This window comes from Pseudopodoces humilis, chromosome 5 (assembly GCF_049639895.1).
Source record: "Pseudopodoces humilis isolate 2021_Gansu_Grassland_sample_001 chromosome 5, ASM4963989v1, whole genome shotgun sequence".
In the NCBI taxonomy this organism is placed as follows: Eukaryota; Metazoa; Chordata; class Aves; order Passeriformes; family Paridae; genus Pseudopodoces; species Pseudopodoces humilis.
Genome location: NC_142204.1, coordinates 26,497,824 through 26,516,606, shown reverse-complemented (window position 1 = coordinate 26,516,606; position 18,783 = coordinate 26,497,824). Strand labels below are relative to the sequence as shown.

Sequence of the window (18,783 nt, the reverse complement as noted above, 5' to 3'; positions counted from 1 at the left end):
ATCCTGGGTCACTGAGCAAATCGGCTGGGATGGTGTTGATATGGGGTTGAGCTGGGAAAGTGGAGCCAGAGATGCACAGGCACAACATGGAAGGTAAAACCTGAGACTGGTTTCAACCTGGGGTTCAATACAACCCCAAAGTCAAAGTGTTAAAACCAGCAGGGGGAGTGCAGAGTGCCAAGTCTGAGAAAACTTGGAAAACAAATCACCTTCAAATCAAGGAAAAGGGAGAAGGAATGTCCAACCAACAAGAAGGATATTTCCCTTATGGGAACAGGTTCCATTTGGATGCAAAGGTATGAGCAGAACTGCGATTAAATCTGCCCGTACACTGTTACTGTGATGAAATAAGCATTTTTGCTCTGCACTTCTGGCTCAGGGTCAGATTTTCCAGCATGTGGAACCAGTAATGGGGACCAGCTTCCCTACCAAATGTCATTCTGTGTTCAGGGAATCAGTTGTTCCATAAATCTGAAAGCACAGAAAAAAGGAGGGAAACAGTCAGGTCAAATGTCTCTGTGGGCTGCTCCTGCAGGTAAGACAATATTTTACAAGAACAAAAGTATGTTAAAATCCCTGTCTGTAAAGTGCAAATGTTTTTCATTGTCTTTGCCGTCCCCATTCCCTTGATATCTTGTTGGTACATCCACCCTGAGCAATGCATTCAGCTTACTCGTTTAGAACTCTTCACAGGATATTTTTCTAGATATGATATTTTCCTAGAAAGAGGTCAGACTAACTGTGGGGGCTCTTATGGTTCTGTCTCTTCCAGATGCAATTTGATAAGCAACTCCCAAAGAAAAAGTAATTTATACTGCCTGGGTCAGTTTGGGATTTGTTTTCTATTGTGTGTTTGTTTATTGTTGTGGTGGTAAGGTTTTGTTTGTTTCTTGGGGTTTTTTGGGGGTTTTTCTGTAGGGGATTTTTGTTGTTCGTGGGTATTTGTGTACTGAGGTTCTTTTGGTTTTGGCTGGTTTTGGGTTTTTTTTTTGGTTTTTGTTTATAATCGTGCCTTCTGGTGGTGATCCCAGCTGTTACTGTCTTTTTACATTGCACATAGCTTTTTTTCCCCATGCAAAAATATCTTACCCATCAGTGCCTATTAAGGAGAAGATTTTAACAGGCAATCAGTGGCAGAGACATGACCTATCTGCAAAAATCCATCAAGAAGAATGTCTTAATTTAGATAATTTTCATCTCAAAAAAAAAAAAAAAACAAAAATAAAAACACTTCATACTGTCACCGAGAAGAATTTTCTCCCCATCCCATGCCAAGGTATTTTCACCTTAAGAGTCTGCATGAAACTGCTCTTGGAAAGCTAAAGATAACACAGACAATCAATTAGTGATAATTGATTGTTGGAGTCAGAGGCACAGAGTGTGTCCTTATCTCTGACACCAAGAGAAAAAGCATGGTCAGGTTTGCTGTCAGCCCCACGGCTGTCCCACCTGGACAGGACAGGGTAACCAGGGTGCAGCAGCTGGGGAAAGGAGCTGCTCCAGGACACGAGTGCACCTATGGGACTGTGTACAGCTCCTCTGTTTCCACACACACCTCGGAAGCCCGTTAAGTGTTAATTTGGGCGCCATAAGTATGACAGTTCGAGTGCTTCCTGCAGAGATTTAAGAAACAGAAAGTAAGTAACCCTCTCAAAACCAATACTTCTAGAAAGGAATATCCACACAAGACAGATAAGAATTCATCAAGGGAAGGTGTGTGGAATTAACATCTCAGTCACTAAGCCAGGCAGAAGCAGAGAGAAGCCGGGAGGCGGCCGAGGGCAGAGCACTGAGGCCAGGGTGGAACCAGGCATGGCTTTGGGCAGAGCACTGTCACCAAGCTCCTGATCGTGCTGGGCACCTTCGTGACCAGCTTGTCTTCCCAAGGCTGGCCTGGGGAAGGTCTGACCACCCAGTGAACCTCGGGCAAGGAGGGCAGGGAGGGCAGCGCCGTGCTTGGCAAAGGGGAGCACAGAAATGCAGGAGATTTTCACCTCTCACTGTGCTGTCGCAGCTTGTGCAAGGTTGAATGAGGAAACACAGAATGAAATTGGCAAATTATGATCTAGCGACTTGCACAGCACATTCACTCCCACATCAAGAGGCGTGAGAAGGCACCCCTGATGCCTCTTTCCAAGTGCTTGGGAGTCCCAACACGGGGTACTTATTACAGTGACCTCTCCACAGCTCATTGATGTGTTTCAGTACTCTGCTTTGTTCAGCACACACATCCTTCACGTTCTAAAAGTTCCATAACATGCTTACCATTAAAGGATATGCAAACATGCACACAGTGTGTATCTAACATACACATAGCTCTATGATCCAGAAAAAGACAGTGCACCCTGAAAAACAAACTAGATTTACACTCCCTGGCACCAGCATCATCGGGCACCCCCCAGACATACACATCACTCCTCACTGCTGGTGCACCCATTGCTCTGCATACAGGGCTGCCATCGCTCTGCGCCTCCCGAAACACCGCTCTCCTCCCAATGACATGGGCATCTTCCCGCTGCTCCCGCACACACATCACTGCCCGCCAATTTACACACATATTGCTTGGTTCCCGAAGGAAAGCACATCGCTCCGCACTGCTTTACAAACCGATCGCTCTGCGCCCAACGATGCACGCAGCTCATCACATCCCGTGTCTCTGAGCCGCCCTGGGCCGTCCTCCCCACACACCTCCCAGCCGCTGCCAAAGCACATCGCTCAGCATCCTCAATCCACGTTAGCCTCACGTCCTGACCCACAGAGCCCTCCGCATGCTGACTCATACATCGCTCTGCTCCCTGCAATATACAGTACCTCCTGAGACCAGCACACACACAGATGGTTCTGCACCACCTGACAAACATTGTTCAGCACCTGATAGCGCATCCTTTTGGTCCTCCACGATGGAGGGATCATTCTGATCCCCAATGAATGGGCACAGCACTCTGCTGCTTCCCTCTACACACATCACTGTGCACCGGCTGGCACACACCTCAGTCAGAGCCCCATGTGGCACAGATGTCTCCTCTCCCGATGACACATGCATCGCTTTGCGCATCAAACAGCAAACAAGTCGCTTTGCCTTTCCCTGACACACACGCATGTCGGCGCCAGCAGATGACACACACATCACCTCACACCCTCCTTCTCTGTTCCATGTGAAAAATGTTGCATTTTGATACCCAGGAAACACAAATAGCCGTGTACACGGATGTGGGGTGACGGTGACTACATCTCTTTACAGCTCACAAGAACTCTCATTACTCGGCAGCCTCATCTCCTAAACTGCCCCACACCTGAATGGAGCATGTAGCTGGCAAGGGAAAACAATATCTGTCTCTGAGGATAACAAGGCTCTCACCAAATATACCACATCCACATAAGATGCTTCTGCGCCCTGTTCAAGACCTCCTGGATCATCTTTTCAACAAGAGAGCTGATGCTATGCTGACCTGTACTTTGCCGTCCCATTTGGATTCTTTTTTTTTTTTTTTTGGAAAAGAGAGGTTATGGTATGAAAGCATTGTAAATTGTAAGGAAAGCGTGACATGCACTGTTTGCAGTAAAAAGATGTGCTCTACATCTGCTTCAACAAAGAAGGGAATGCTTGTAACTCTCTTAAAAAACCCCGGGAGCTCCATTTTGGTGTATGCCCCATTTGAGGGCCACGGGTTAGACGAGCAATTGCTGCCGTTGGTCTCAAAACGACCTAAACAAATCTGTTCTTCACTGCTAGTATGTGTGCTGTTTCCTCGTTGAGCTACGCAAATGGATGACGGTGTGAATCGGAGAGTACAGGCGGTTCCAACAACTCTGGGCTCTTATTTTTCAGTTATTCTGGAAAGGCTCTGAGATAGATACCCTCACTCCTTCCCTCCCATCAGTATGCTTTTCCGTCCCCGAACTGCACAGTCCGACACAGGCCGCTAGCACCGAACACAGGGTCCCAAGCGTGCCTCTTTCCATGCTGTCATCCGCTCCCCCACTGCCCATTTGTCCCCGCTCCCCACAGACTCCGCCGCCGAGCAGCGGGCGGCGCTGGGGGCGGGCGGGCAGGGCTGGGGCCGCTGCCGCGCTCGGTCCGACCTGAGTGAGGACTGCGCGGAGCCTCATCCGCGGGCGGGCCCGGCCGCCTCAGGCGCCTCCCGCCACGCCGCTGATTGGTGCCGCTCGCGGCTCGCAGCCCGCGCTTCACAGGGACGCGCCGCTGCCACAGGGCCGGGGCGGCAGCCGGGCGAGCTCGGCCCGGCCGGGCAAGTCGGGGGGCGCCCGCGCCTTCGGCCTTTCTGCCGCGGCCCTCGACCGAACGCGGCTGCCGAGCGGGAAGGCACCGCGAGCCCTCGGGAAGGAGGCGGCCGGCGGCGGCGGCAGCTTTAGGCAGCGATGCCGAGGCCGGGCCGGGACGCGGGCGGAGCGGCTTTGCAAAGAAAGAGGGCGAGCCCGAGGCTCGGGCAGCGGGAGCGCACCGTAGCGCTCGCTGAGGTGCCGCCGCCCCTCCTCCGCCTGGCAAGGGGTTGCGGGAAGGGGCCGGGGCGGGGCGAGCAGGGGGCGCGTTTCCCGCCCCGGAGGCGGGGCCTCTTCCCGGGCTCGAGCGAAGCGTCCAATGGCAGGCGGGCGGTGCCGCGAGGGCGGCCAATGGGCGCGGGCGGCGGCTTATAAATGCCGGGGGAGCGGGGCGGCTGGCGCAGTGTGCGTTGTGCTGATCGCGATCGGCTTTGTACTGGGGCTGGGCCATGGCGCGCACGAAGCAGACAGCGCGTAAGTCGACGGGCGGGAAGGCGCCCCGCAAGCAGCTGGCCACCAAGGCTGCCCGCAAGAGCGCGCCGGCCACGGGCGGCGTCAAGAAGCCGCATCGCTACCGGCCCGGCACGGTGGCGCTGCGCGAGATCCGGCGCTACCAGAAGTCCACGGAGCTGCTGATCCGCAAGCTGCCCTTCCAGCGCCTGGTGCGCGAGATCGCGCAGGACTTCAAGACGGACCTGCGCTTCCAGAGCTCGGCCGTCATGGCGCTGCAGGAGGCCAGCGAGGCTTACCTGGTGGGGCTCTTCGAGGACACCAACCTGTGCGCCATCCACGCCAAGCGCGTCACCATCATGCCCAAGGACATCCAGCTGGCCCGCCGCATCCGCGGCGAGCGCGCCTGAAGAGTCTCCTGCCGCAGCCCTTTCCGGCCAGGCACGGAGGCAAACCCACACGGACCCAAAGGCTCTTTTAAGAGCCACCACATGCACAATTAAAAGAGCTGTGGCACTGCTTTAAATGCCGCTTCTTGAGGCCTGGGGGATGTTTAAAGTTTACAGTGGGTCATTGCGAGCAGTTGTGTTCCAGTAATGTAACCTGCATTATCAGAGTTGGTAAAACTTTCTGTAAATATGTCCTGGGTACGAACTGCAGTGAACCTCGGTAAGTTTTATATCAGGATCCTGGGACAACCGCAGACACCATCGTCTGTATTCGTTCGTATTGCCCTTACACTTGGCAGCTCTGTTGTCAGGCAATTTCAAGAGATCTAAAATGTTTTGCCACTAGTGTATAATAATCTGTTACCTCCCTACTCCAGTACTGTTCATAAAGCCCCAGTTAAAGGTCAGCACAGAAATAAGGAAAACAAAGGGAGGTTGGAGAAGAAATTTTATAACCGTGTGTCTGAGGAGCTCTACAGCTCAATTCAATGTACATGTACTGGCTTTTAAAACGCTCTTTACCCCTAGGTAACAGCCGTCTGTATAGAATGAGCAGCAAAATGACAACACAATGCTCTGAGATTTACCTCCACAATCCTCCCCCATCCAAAAGCATTCTTTTGCACGACAGTGCACAGCTCTTCTAATTGTGCATGTGGTGGCTCTTAAAAGAGCCTTTGGGTCCGTGTGGGTTTGCCTCCGTGCCTGGCCGGAAAGGGCTGCGGCAGGAGACTCTTCAGGCGCGCTCGCCGCGGATGCGGCGGGCCAGCTGGATGTCCTTGGGCATGATGGTGACGCGCTTGGCGTGGATGGCGCACAGGTTGGTGTCCTCGAAGAGCCCCACCAGGTAAGCCTCGCTGGCCTCCTGCAGCGCCATGACGGCCGAGCTCTGGAAGCGCAGGTCCGTCTTGAAGTCCTGCGCGATCTCGCGCACCAGGCGCTGGAAGGGCAGCTTGCGGATCAGCAGCTCCGTGGACTTCTGGTAGCGCCGGATCTCGCGCAGCGCCACCGTGCCGGGCCGGTAGCGATGCGGCTTCTTGACGCCGCCCGTGGCCGGCGCGCTCTTGCGGGCAGCCTTGGTGGCCAGCTGCTTGCGGGGCGCCTTCCCGCCCGTCGACTTACGCGCTGTCTGCTTCGTGCGCGCCATGGCCCAGCCCCAGCACAAAGCCGATCACGATCAGCACAACGCACACTGCGCCAGCCGCCCCGCTCCCCCGGCATTTATAAGCCGCCGCCCGCGCCCATTGGCCGCCCTCGCGGCACCGCCCGCCTGCCATTGGACGCTTCGCTCGAGCCCGGGAAGAGGCCCCGCCTCCGGGGCGGGAAACGCGCCCCCTGCTCGCCCCGCCCCGGCCCCTTCCCGCAACCCCTTGCCAGGCGGAGGAGGGGCGGCGGCACCTCAGCGAGCGCTACGGTGCGCTCCCGCTGCCCGAGCCTCGGGCTCGCCCTCTTTCTTTGCAAAGCCGCTCCGCCCGCGTCCCGGCCCGGCCTCGGCATCGCTGCCTAAAGCTGCCGCCGCCGCCGGCCGCCTCCTTCCCGAGGGCTCGCGGTGCCTTCCCGCTCGGCAGCCGCGTTCGGTCGAGGGCCGCGGCAGAAAGGCCGAAGGCGCAGGCGGAAGCCGACTTGCCCGGCCCGGCCGAGCTCGCCCGGCTGCCGCCCCGGCCCTGTGGCAGCGGCGCGTCCCTGTGAAGCGCGGGCTGCGAGCCGCGAGCGGCACCAATCAGCGGCGTGGCGGGAGGCGCCTGAGGCGGCCGGGCCCGCCCGCGGATGAGGCTCCGCGCAGTCCTCACTCAGGTCGGACCGAGCGCGGCAGCGGCCCCGGCCCTGCCCGCCCGCCCCCAGCGCCGCCCGCTGCTCGGCGGCGGAGTCTGTGGGGAGCGGGGACAAATGGTCAATGAAAGCCGGGAAAATGCGACCCTGGGGACCCTGTGCTTGGCCCTGGATGTGATAGGACTGCTGAGGTCGTAGGCGAGAAAGCGTTCCTGTTTGCTACCCCTGGTCACCCGCCAGAGCGCACATTGCGGGCGAGGGTATGCACCTCGCAGCCTTTTGCTCTTAATCAGAACAGGAAACAAACGCACTGGGCACCTTTCCTGTCAATGCTCCCGGTTCACACTATCTTCCGTTAACGTAGTTCAGCAAAGAAACCCAGGTAGCAGCTGTCAGGAACGTATGACCTTCAGCTGCTTAAATTGAGCGACTACCGACATTTATTTGTTGTGTAACCCGCCGCCTCCGTACAGCACGTACACTAAAATGGTCTTTGATAGTTTAATAAAGCGGTTATGAACGTCCTCGGGGGTCCGTTGAAGCAGATGCAGGACAAAACCGTTTACCGCAAACACTGTAAAACCGGCTTTCACTGAGATTTACGGTACCATTATAACGCAGCTACACATCTCCCGCCCCCCCCAAGCCGCCTTCCGAAAAGAAACAGGACAGGTAAACACTCCCTTTAGCATCAGCTCTTTTGCTGAAAAGGTGGGTGGCTCTTAAAAGAGCCTTTGGGTGGAAATTATCCGACAGAGGACGCAGAAAGCGCCTACTTGGAGCTGGTGTACTTGGTGACAGCCTTGGTGCCCTCGGACACGGCGTGCTTGGCCAGCTCGCCGGGCAGCAGCAGCCGCACGGCCGTCTGGATCTCCCGCGACGTGATGGTGGAGCGCTTGTTGTAGTGCGCCAGGCGCGACGCCTCGCCGGCGATGCGCTCGAAGATGTCGTTCACGAAGGAGTTCATGATGCCCATGGCCTTGGACGAGATGCCCGTGTCGGGGTGCACCTGCTTCAGCACCTTGTACACGTAGATGGAGTAGCTCTCCTTGCGACTCTTGCGTCGTTTCTTGTCGCCTTTTTTCTGCGTCTTGGTCACCGCCTTCTTGGAGCCCTTCTTGGGCGCGGGGGCGGACTTGGCCGGCTCGGGCATGACAGCGAACGCTCTCACTGCAACCGCACCAACGACTTCTCTGACAGAGAACTTAACACTCCTCTGCGCGCCCGCATTTATAGGGCGGTTATGCAAATTAGGGTTTCCCGCATGCTAAACTGTTATTGGCTGAGGCAAGTTTTTGTAGCGTTGGCGCTACGGCGTGCACTACCATTGGTCAAATCTAGATCCGTTTAGCTATTGGCTGCTTCAGTCTCGTTCCTGTCTCAGCCAATCGAAAGTCGCGCCTTCCGCTGAAAAGGCATATAAGGCCGAGCTCGGAAGTTGGGCGCATTGTGTGCGGCTGCTGACGCGAGTTCCGTTGGTGCAACGATGTCCGGGCGCGGGAAGCAGGGCGGGAAGGCGCGCGCCAAGGCCAAGTCGCGCTCGTCGCGGGCCGGGCTGCAGTTCCCCGTGGGCCGCGTGCACCGGCTGCTGCGCAAGGGCAACTACGCGGAGCGCGTGGGCGCCGGCGCCCCGGTGTACCTGGCGGCCGTGCTGGAGTACCTGACGGCCGAGATCCTGGAGCTGGCGGGCAACGCGGCCCGCGACAACAAGAAGACGCGCATCATCCCCCGCCACCTGCAGCTCGCCATCCGCAACGACGAGGAGCTCAACAAGCTGCTGGGCAAGGTGACCATCGCGCAGGGTGGCGTGCTGCCCAACATCCAGGCCGTGCTGCTGCCCAAGAAGACCGACAGCCACAAGGCTAAAGCCAAGTGAGCACCGAACAACCAAGGCTGCAGACTTTCAGCAAGAGAAACCCAAAGGCTCTTTTAAGAGCCACCTACAATTTCAGAAAAAGAGCTTGGATTTCATTAAGGTGACAGAAACGTATGACGGTTTTTAAAATACTTGCCTAACAATTTAACAAGCAATTCGAGACGGAGCTCCTTGCACACAAATCGCCAGTCTCACACCGCCTTCCTTCGCTCTGGGGCGGGGCTGAAGCGGTCCCAGGAAGCAGCTCAGCCCTTCCGCAACCAGTCCCTGAGCCCTGTGGGCATTTTGAAAGCCACCAAGGAGCTGCTCCCCACCCCTACCAATTCAAGTGCTCCTCGAGCTGTTCCCGGACTCAAACAGCACATTGACGAGCAGATAGCCGTTTCCCCCATACACCTCCCTGCTTAAACCGCCCTAAAACAGCGGCAGCCACAGCATTTCAGCTCATTTAAGAAAGAGTGGGTGGCTCTTAACAGAGCCGTTGGGTTTAACTGCGGAGCAAGGCTTCCTCAGGGAGGAGCTTACTTCTTCTTGGGAGCCGCCTTCTTTGCCTTGGCAGCTTTCGGCTTGGCTGATTTGGGCTTCACCACCTTTGCTTTAGCCGGGCTCTTTGCTGCTACCACCGCTTTCTTGGGCTTGACAGCCTTTGTCACCTTCTTGCTACTCTTGGCTGCTTTCCTGGCTGCCGGCTTAACTTTCTTGGGGTTCTTCTTAGCTGTCACCGCCTTCTTGGCGGCGCTGGCAGGCTTCTTTGCCACCGGCTTCTTGGGCTTGGTTGCTGTAGTTTTTTCCTTCATAGGAGCCTTTTCTTTTGCTTCCCCGGGTTTCTTGCTGAGGCGGAAGGAGCCGGAGGCGCCGGTGCCCTTGGTCTGCACCAGGGTGCCCTTACTGACGAGGCTCTTGAGCCCCAGCTTGATGCGGCTGTTGTTCTTCTCCACATCGTAGCCGCCGGCAGCCAGCGCCTTCTTGAGCGCGGCGAGGGAGAGCCCCTTGCGCTCCTTGGAGGCGGACACGGCCTTGGTGATGAGCTCGGTGACGCTGGGCCCCGCGGGCTTGCGGGCTTTCGAGCCGCTCGCCGCCTTCTTCGGCTTCTTGGCGGGGGCTTTGGCCGGGGCCGGGGCGCTCTCGGCCATGGCAGCTCCGACCAGCAGCGGCCCCTCCGTGCCCCCTTTTATAGACGCGCGGCGGGCGCGGATTTGCTCCGCCCGCTGCCCCGCCTCGCCCCCTGCCCCGCGCTCCGCCTTGTAAAATAGAATGGGGTTTTTTCTGCTTTATCTGTCACGAAATCGTCCTTTTCCTACATCTGTGAGGCCGCTTGAGCGGCTGTTTTTCGCCTGTTGGTGTCTTGTCGTGAAGAATTGTTTTTGAGTAGCTAGGGGACAAGAACTCCCGAGTTCTGCCACCTAACGGACCTCGAAAACTTTTCTTTGTAAATTAGAAATTCTCCTTTAAAGTTAAGCGAGTCAGAAAACTTAGTATTAATCTCCAGAGGGTCGATTTTACCTTAGATATGAAAGCAAACAGTTAGACTCCCATTCTTTAAAATAAAACGGTTTCAAAGAGACTGAACAGCACAAAGCTGTGCTGTGTCTTCTCCTACCGGGGTTTATATCTCTGGCTACTGTGGAAGACTCAGGCATATTTTTCTCCTGTACTTCCAAACATAAAGTTTCCAGACGTTCTGCATTTCTATGCATGAAGTATTAGACAGCATATACTTTATCCCTCTCAGAATGGACTGCCCGCTTTGAAACACTTTCCTATTGTTAACTCAGTGAAAGGCACCCCAATATCAGTGGAAAAATTTGGGACCTAAAGACCAAAGATTAAAAATTTTGTGTTAGACCACAGAGCTTCATGGAAGTCTCTAGTGCACAAACAGATCACACTATAAATAAATCACACAGTGCTAAATCTGTAAAATCCACCCATATCTCTTGTGAACGTGGGGAAAAAAAATTGACAGAGGTTGATTCTGCAAAGGATGTGAGAGAACCATTCTATTCATATTTTGATCTGTAGCTGGAAAGAAAAATACAATTTTTGTTCACTGTTCTTTTGCTGTGTTACAGATCATGTCACAGCAGTTTCTGTACATAAAAGCTTTGGCTGCAGCATAAAGTGAAGCAATGCTCTTTGTACACCAGAGATCATTACTCTAGTCACGCTCAAACTTATTTGATACGTGTAGTAGTACGTATTTCCCTGCAATTCAGACATAAAAAAGAACAGATAGGAAGGATCCTTACTTGGAGGAATTCTCCTTCCCTCCCTCTTATGCATTTACCATCGCAATTACAGTTAGCTTTGAGGTGAAATCAAGAACAGCAGGATCTCAATGGTATTCCAGGCTGTCAGTCTCTACATGCACTGTCAGTATGGACAGAGATCTCTGGTAGAGTAACAAGAATCTGCCAGCAAATCCTACAGAACAATTTATTTTTTGCAGGTGCTATCAATGTGAGCCAGCTCAGACTGCAAGAGATCAGATCTGAAAGCCCCTTAGAGCACTTCCCAGACAGCATGGAAAGTATAGATTACTATAACCAGTAACAAACATCAATTAACTTGCAAAAATAAATAGTAATACAAACCAAACTTAGTGCCTGCTGGCAAGCTAAAAAAAAATTGCAACATCAGGGTAGCTTTCCAATTACTGCATGTTCTTTTCAATTATTGCACGTCCCTTTTGTGATATTTGGCTTTAGGGAACAAAGCTGAGCAGCCACCATAGATGACATTACAACTCCTAGGAAGAGGACCTTACAAAGGTCCAGTGTTCAGCTGTTTGTACTCATACTGAGGAAAATTCTTCTTGAACTCTTTCTCCTATTCTTCCCCTTCTTTATGGCTTTTCTTCATGAACACCTAACTGCACTGCATTTCACATTGCCATGACTTTCCCAAACATGTGAAGCCCATCTCTGTTTTGGAGATAGGAGAACTGAGAGACACAATTCTTAAAAATACAGTTGCTTGGATCCTCCTATATTAGTCTGATTCATGTTTTCTACCCTTCTTCTGAGGCTCAGCTATAGGTATTAATTCTCAGCATTTTCTGGCAGCAGAAAAAATGGTTCAGAGATGATTCATCTAATTTCATACAGAAAGAAACCAAAACCAAATGCCAAAACATGTTCAAAATGCAATGAATTCCTCTACTCATTTTAACTTTCAATTTGGCACAGCTCCCTGCTATACACACACACAGGCAAGGCCAAGAAGTCAGTCTGCAGGTGGGATCAGGATCAGGCCTGGAGAGGGGCTTTGGGCTCAGCCCCAGCTCCAGGCATTGGGTACCTCCCTGGGGCAATGGGACCATGGCCAGGTTGTGGGGAACTTGAGACAGGCCCTATTTCTGTGTTGCTGTGGGGCTGATGGGTCCAGGATGGCTGGAATGGGCTCCTGGGATCAGAACAGGATTGGGGGAGCCCCAGGAAATGTTGGGCAGGGACAGGTAGGGCTGGTGGTGCCTTGACAGTACCCCTCCTTGGTGAAGCAGGAACTGTAAAAGGCTCTCAAAGCTCTCTAGGTCCAGACAACAGGGAGCACTTTTGGCCAAGTTGCATGCAGGTGTTTAATTACAGTCCTAGTGGAGAGAAAAGCAGATTTCAGTTATAAGGAAACTCTACTGCCACTTGTACTTATCATTGACATCGGATGTAGTCACCAGGTTTAGGTTCAGGATGGCTGGAAACAAACAGTTCCTGCACCTCACTTTGGTGATTCCCAACTCTTTTGCCATCAAGCACGTAAATGTGGGAATGGCTTGGCTGACCTTTTATAGGGCCCAGAGCAGTCAGTTGCATCTGAAATACCCTTTCACCTTCATTTCAGCATCCTCACAAGGAAACCTCTCAAGAGGCTTTGGACTAAGAGCAGCCAGCTTCAGTTTCCAAAAGGTCCTTCTAAAATAATAGCATTTCCATCTCATGCAACAGTCACAAAACCCAAAGGGGACAGTAGAAAGAGCAGTTTGTTCCACCTTTCAGCTGCTATCTGGAGAAAATCCCGACCCACAGTTTTGGTTTGAGTGGCAATGTACAACCCTCCCTACCAGCTCCTGATGGGGACTTGCATCTTTTCCCATCCCACTCTGAACCATGACATTCACACCACTTAGGCAGATTTATTTCCTCTGAGGCACCTGGTCTTAAACTTCTGGCTGACAGCAGCCCTTGGGGTTTACCTGCTCCCCATTGGTGCCCACCCTGGTCAAGCAGAGAACAACAACCTGCAACTCTCCCACTTTCTGCAGAGAAGCCAGGAAGATGAGCTACCACCTCATAAAAACAAGCTCATAGTGGCTCAGAAGAGGTGGTCAAGAATCCTTGAGGGAGAAGAGGTTGGCCCCTGTCAACCTGGAGGGTGAGGATTGAAGATGACATTCCCTGCACTTTTCCAAGCGGACACTGGGATGCAGAGCCAGCAGAGGAAAGGAGCAATTTGAACAGATGTCTGGCAGCTGAAATGCTGCCCTGAGCTAAGAGCAAAAACAGCTGCTGGTATCACTGCACCTGTGAAGACAGGGGAAACACGTGAATTTGGGCAAGCAGACATCTTCAGAGAAGAGCTAGAGGAGGAGGAATAAGTCTGGTGGGTTGTTTCGCTACCTTCTTTTTCAACATATGTAAGGTCTGTTATATAAAGTGCTAAGTTGTTAGATCCTGAATATATCCGTGTCTCTTGTTCCTTTTCCACTAACTCTTCTGGCAGTTTTGAACTGATGAACAGATTCCAAGATGTTTTTTTTTTTTAAATTACCAGCATGAAGCAATATTCTTTCCTTATTACTGACATCTATTCAAATAAGGATTCCTATGACAGCTGTCTAATCACTTCCATATTAATAATCTAAAAAAAACAAACAAACAAAAACAAACAAACAAAAAAAAATCCACAAAAAAAAAAAAAAAGAGGGATAAAAAAACCCCAGCATCTTGTTCCAGAAGCCTTACAAGGGAAAGAATTTTTTTGGCTTACAGAAACCTTTTATTTTCCAAGAAATAGAGAAGAATGGAGTATGATATACCCTTAAACATGGAAAAGTCTCAACCACCAATCTTGAAAAGGGCCAGAACAAGGGAATTTAAAATCATGACCTGATCAGTATTGTAAAAGCTGTGTCAGGTCAGAGGATAGCTTCAGGAAGCAAACACTCATCTGAAACTAAGGCCACCTACATTCACTGTTTGCTCTGCCCAGGAGACAATGAGAAAACTATTGGCTTCCTCCCTGCCTCTGTTTCCCTGCATATCAGGTGAGAACAGGAACCTCCAAAGTTCATTGAAAATGTTGTAGAACAGCAAGGAAGTGAATTGTCTATAGCTCCATGTTGAAATTCAGAGGTCCTGGATCCAAACTGATGTGAATTTTGAGTATACATCAGGAAATGCATCAGCCACTGTATGCTTCCCAAAATAGAAAAGGTGGTAAGAAGTAGGCAGCCTGGTTATTAATGCCTACTTGCAATCTACTGTGCTGTGGAGGAAAAGATTCCTACTGGGGAGCAGGTTTTAGGGAAAGAGACTACTGTTTTCTAGACTCCCTCATGACCCATCACTGTGAGAAGACCTGCCCACAGAATGACAGAAGGAAATGTTTCAGGTGCAATTATTGGTGCACACTAAAGCTGAAGGAAGAAGGATGCTCATTTTCAGACATCACTGTAAAGAGGCACAAAGTACAGCAATGTGTTTGCTTTTTGAAGTCAAATACAGTTCCCTGACTGCACCAGATTCAAGCAGGGGCTGACAGGAAGAGAACATATTCACCCTTTCTGCCCACTTCCAGTTCTCCAAGTGTGCAGAGCTGCTTCAAGAATGAAAACATTTTTCTAGAGCTATACCAACTCACTGCAAAATGCTGTCATCTGATCCGAACAATCATTAGATGTCTGATGTGCTGCAAATAAAAAATAATACCCAGCCTAGAGGGGAGCCCTAGGATACTGCAAGAGATATTAGTCAAAATCTGATCTTGGTATCAAGAATGCAATTTGTCCTTAAAGGCAGAGTTCACAAACACTCTTGAAAGCAGGTTTGTCAAATACAGAAACTTGATTAATGATGGAATAAAGGCCATCCCAACACCATACATCTCCTGCTGAGCACTGAGTTAAGTATGGAAGCAAGCAGTGGAACCTGTATGACAAACATTTGGGAGGTACAGAAGGCCACACTGCATGCTCATAGCCAGATGTCCATTTCTCTTTGGATCTAGATGAGATACATCCCTCTCGTGCAAGTGTTCTATAGCCTTCCCAAGTCTGGCTGATGTCATCAGGATCAAAAGGTACCTGAAAAATCCATGGGTGAGACGGGCCTGTTATCAGAGGGGATGGGCAGGGATGCACCACTGCCACATGCAGCATCTCCTGCTCACACTGCAGGACAGCAAGGGCTGGTTTAAGGGACCATCTCTGGCCCACAGCAGAGTCTGTGGGACAGGATATTTGAAACTAGAACATAAACCTAGCAAACCTGTCCAACCTAGCGAGCCATGGAACGAGGCAGGAAAGGGATAAAGAATTGCTGTCTATAATTTGTCACGTATTACAGAGCAGGTACCTGGAAGAGATGGACTGAAAGAGCTTTTGGGGATGTCTCTTTCTTTTCCTGGCTCTAGAGGGAGCTTCAGAGTGTGAATAAACTGACTGAGTATGAGAGGGCTGAAATTAAGTGAGATACATCTCTATCTGAAGTTCCAGGTAACAGTTTTTAACTTTTCCTGGACTTCTTTAGGCCTTTGTGTCTTTAGGTCTCCGTTTCTGTTGTGCCAGATGGGAGGGGTAGTCAGTGTAATGACAGCTGCTTTTGAGGTTCCTAGGCAACCTCAGCCAGAATTTGACAAGGCAGTCAAGATTTCAAAGACACTGACTTCTTGAAAGTGTCACAAAAATAAGTAGATTTTGTAGGTGAGAAGAATCCACACTCCTTTATTTCAAGAGAAATGTTGCCTTGTGGACTCAGCCATCAAGTCCATTGGAAAAGAGACAAAAGAAGAAAGGTTACCTAATTTCTGATTTGTACCAATCTAACAGGTTTCTTTACAGTTCTGGAAATACGTTAACAATTCTCTATTTTCTATAGTCCTGGAGGGGATGGGTAGCCAGACTTGCTCTGGTGTGGTGGTGCTGTAGCCACTGCTAAGATGGTGAACAGAGAAAAGTCCTCCAGCAGTTCTGGTCTCAGCAGAACCTGCGTGTGGCTGCACTGAATTACATCAGCTGTGCCGCATCCTGGAGGCTCATGGGCTGAGTGGGGAGCTGCTCCTTTGTGCATCAGAGTCTAACACCACACAGCCTGCACTGAAACATGTAATTATAGCTGGAAAATGGCAGCGTAAGCTGGTCTATTTAAATACATCACAGAAATTCATTCTCTGCATCCAAACAAATGCTTGATCTCTGCAAACGCTGCTAACAGTGTTTTGACAAGGCAATTCAGGATGGTATTTTTGTTACATGGATGCCGGCTCACAAAGCAGGCAGTCAGTGCGCCTGACTAATCTTCCGCTTAAATGGAACTAACAAGAGGTGTTCTCATCCCATAGGCTTTCCTGTTCCCCCCCCACCCTGCTCTGCTTTCTTCAAACCCAGCTGAAGTCCCACATACACCAGTGACCAGAGCCCAGAGCATCTTGTCGCAGTCTGGAATGCTTAAAAAAAATTTATTTGGATCTACTGGTAAGGTAACTAAGAGCTGATACAGCCCTTTGGCTCAAATTTGCTTTCTTTGTTTTAGTTTTGGCCAATTCTACTTTCCACTGATTCTAAATTAATATTTTGCTGTGAAAAGTGAAGATTCGTCTTTGTTACAATTGAAAAAGAAAATAACAGAAAAAGAGACAGCTTTTAGCTCCAGGGTCCAGTAATTAAGGTTGAAAGTAATAAGCATGGCAGAAATCTCCTATTAAAAAGACAGTATATAAAGTGCAAATTTACTCAAATTTTCTCAGTTATTTGATCAAAACAATGTTAATAAAGGAAGTGTATATTTGAAACTCCAGCTTCAAAGGTTACACATTTGCATTCAAAAGTTACATCGCAGTAGCTGCAAACAGCTTCAGATCAAAGACTTCTGCCATTTATCCCTTCTGCTGGAGAGACCGGGAGCATAAAGAGCAGTCCTTTCTGCCAAAATCCACTGAAAGGAAGAGAGCTGAGGCAATAAAACATCCTTCCTTCCCTTTTCTGGTCACCTGCTGCCACGGAGTGCCCTCAGGCATTTCAAGAGGATGTGGCTAGATGGGAAAGGGTGGAGCAGAAGTATCATTTTCGGCCAGGGCCATTGTGGAACACCTGCTGTGCCCTTTCCACCATCAAGCCCCAGGTCACCAGCAAAGAGGCAGCAGCAGCAGCAGCAGAGGGGTTGGGTGAAAGTGTACAGCAGGCAGCATGGTCAGGCCTCCACCAGCTTGCAGAACTGCCCAGTGAGGGTCAGATCTACCCACACACCTGGAGAGCCCCAGTAAGCTAAGATTCACTCCAAGCAGGCTCCTGGAACCCACTCGGTGACCCTGCAGACATACTTACATCTGGGCAAGTGCACTAATGGCACTAGAAGCCCTTCAGTTCTTGGCAAGTGCTGAGAGAAGACACTTTTCTCCCATCCAGCTCCAATTCCCATCTGCTCACCTTTGCTGGAGCAGGTCTTTCTGATTATCAGTGGGAGAGAAGACCAGCACCCTCACCAGAGAGATGTTTGTTGGGAGCGCCAGCAGGGACAAGAACAGGTAGCAAAACGCTGTGGTAGGGCCACTCCCTAGGAAACAATGTTTCTTTTTATAATACACACCTATTTTCTAAAATCACATTGACGTCTGTCATTTCTCATGTGAATTCCATGCTTTCTGGATAAGCACCTTATTACAGGGGTAGATTATGGGGAAACATTCTCTTTAAATGGTGAAGGAGCCCACGGATGATTCCTGTGAGAAACCATCCTCGGATGAGACCAACATCTCATCTTGAGTGAAGTGCAGATCTTTCAGTGGGCATGAAAGCCTGTGAGGGAATAGTCTAAGAAAAATTAATTGTCTTCTGCACCCTAATCAGGTCCTTGCCCACAGACTGAGCATTGCAGGGGTTTCTGACAATATTTTGCAGTATATTGAAAGAGAACTGGGAAAGGAAGGAGAGCATCCGAAACTATGTCGTCATCTTAGGCTCATTCTAGACCCTTTTTTTCGTTTTCTAAAAAACTCACTGTCCTAACAAGGATATATCTATAGGTACAAATTCTAACACAGATGCAGTTACATGGAAAAAAAGTGCCCTATTCTATTTGTGAGTGTGAGAAAAGAACTCTCTATGAACTGCACACCCCTGCCAAGGCAGATGGGCTCCAATTCAAGCCTACGCTTGCTAAAACAAAGGGAAGGGCTAAAGTACAGTTTCCTTCAGTGTCAAAGCTCACCTTCCTGTTAACATGCAGCATGTACAAATTGTAACAGACCAGGACTGCATCTTCAAAATGGTGTTTTCTCTTTCCATGTCTGTGCCAGGCTGAAATAACTCTTCCATTCTATTTATTTTTTTCATTCATGTTTCATCTCCTGTAGGTCCACCCCTGAAAAAGCATTTGACATACTATTTCACACCTATTTTAACATAATTGAATACTAAGTTGCCATTGAAATGAATAACCCTAGCCTTCTCCTCTCCCTGCTTGCTGCTTCTCAGTCTTGGCCCTTTTTAAGGTCAGCTCCAGCAATTGTGTGGCTACACATCCCACAAATTCAACAGGAAAGCCTCACCATTCAGTGACAGCTAGATAGCTTTCAGATTAGATAAGCCTGAAGAGTAAGAATCCACCTAACATGAAAGTAGATGCCCCATCTCCAAGCACAGCTGCTCAAAAGAAATGTCCCCAGGACCACAGGCCCTGTGTCAATAAAGACACACATCATTTTGGACTACCACTGAGTGCCATCAAAAGAGTTATTTTTCCTGGC

General features: G+C 50.6%; 5 protein-coding genes across 5 annotated transcripts; 2 read left to right on the top strand and 3 right to left on the bottom strand.

Moving 5' to 3' along the window:
• The first annotated feature begins 4,726 nt into the window (after positions 1 to 4,726).
• LOC102113509 (histone H3) lies at positions 4,727 to 5,191 on the top strand. Its single transcript, XM_005527710.3, has one exon. It carries the CDS (start codon positions 4,731 to 4,733, stop codon positions 5,139 to 5,141), a length of 411 nt encoding a protein of 136 aa, XP_005527767.1. The 5' UTR covers positions 4,727 to 4,730; the 3' UTR covers positions 5,142 to 5,191.
• A 658-nt stretch (positions 5,192 to 5,849) lies between these two features.
• Positions 5,850 to 6,344, bottom strand: LOC102104165 (histone H3). Its single transcript, XM_005527744.2, has one exon. The coding sequence runs from the start codon at positions 6,325 to 6,327 to the stop codon at positions 5,917 to 5,919; it is 411 nt and encodes a 136-aa protein (XP_005527801.2). The 5' UTR covers positions 6,328 to 6,344; the 3' UTR covers positions 5,850 to 5,916.
• Positions 6,345 to 7,437: 1,093 nt separating this feature from the next.
• LOC102113692 (histone H2B 5) lies at positions 7,438 to 8,137 on the bottom strand. Its single transcript, XM_005527711.3, has one exon. The coding sequence runs from the start codon at positions 8,101 to 8,103 to the stop codon at positions 7,723 to 7,725; it is 381 nt and encodes a 126-aa protein (XP_005527768.1). The 5' UTR covers positions 8,104 to 8,137; the 3' UTR covers positions 7,438 to 7,722.
• Positions 8,138 to 8,436: 299 nt separating this feature from the next.
• LOC102113881 (histone H2A-IV) lies at positions 8,437 to 8,857 on the top strand. The gene has a single exon (XM_005527712.2). It carries the CDS (start codon positions 8,437 to 8,439, stop codon positions 8,824 to 8,826), a length of 390 nt encoding a protein of 129 aa, XP_005527769.1. The 3' UTR covers positions 8,827 to 8,857.
• Positions 8,858 to 9,347: 490 nt separating this feature from the next.
• Positions 9,348 to 10,021, bottom strand: LOC102114066 (histone H1.01-like). Its single transcript, XM_005527713.3, has 2 exons — positions 10,006 to 10,021; positions 9,348 to 9,964 (listed from the first exon to the last, which is right to left on the bottom strand). The coding sequence occupies exon 2, from the start codon at positions 9,957 to 9,959 to the stop codon at positions 9,348 to 9,350; it is 612 nt and encodes a 203-aa protein (XP_005527770.1). The 5' UTR covers positions 9,960 to 9,964; positions 10,006 to 10,021.
• Positions 10,022 to 18,783: the final 8,762 nt, after the last annotated feature.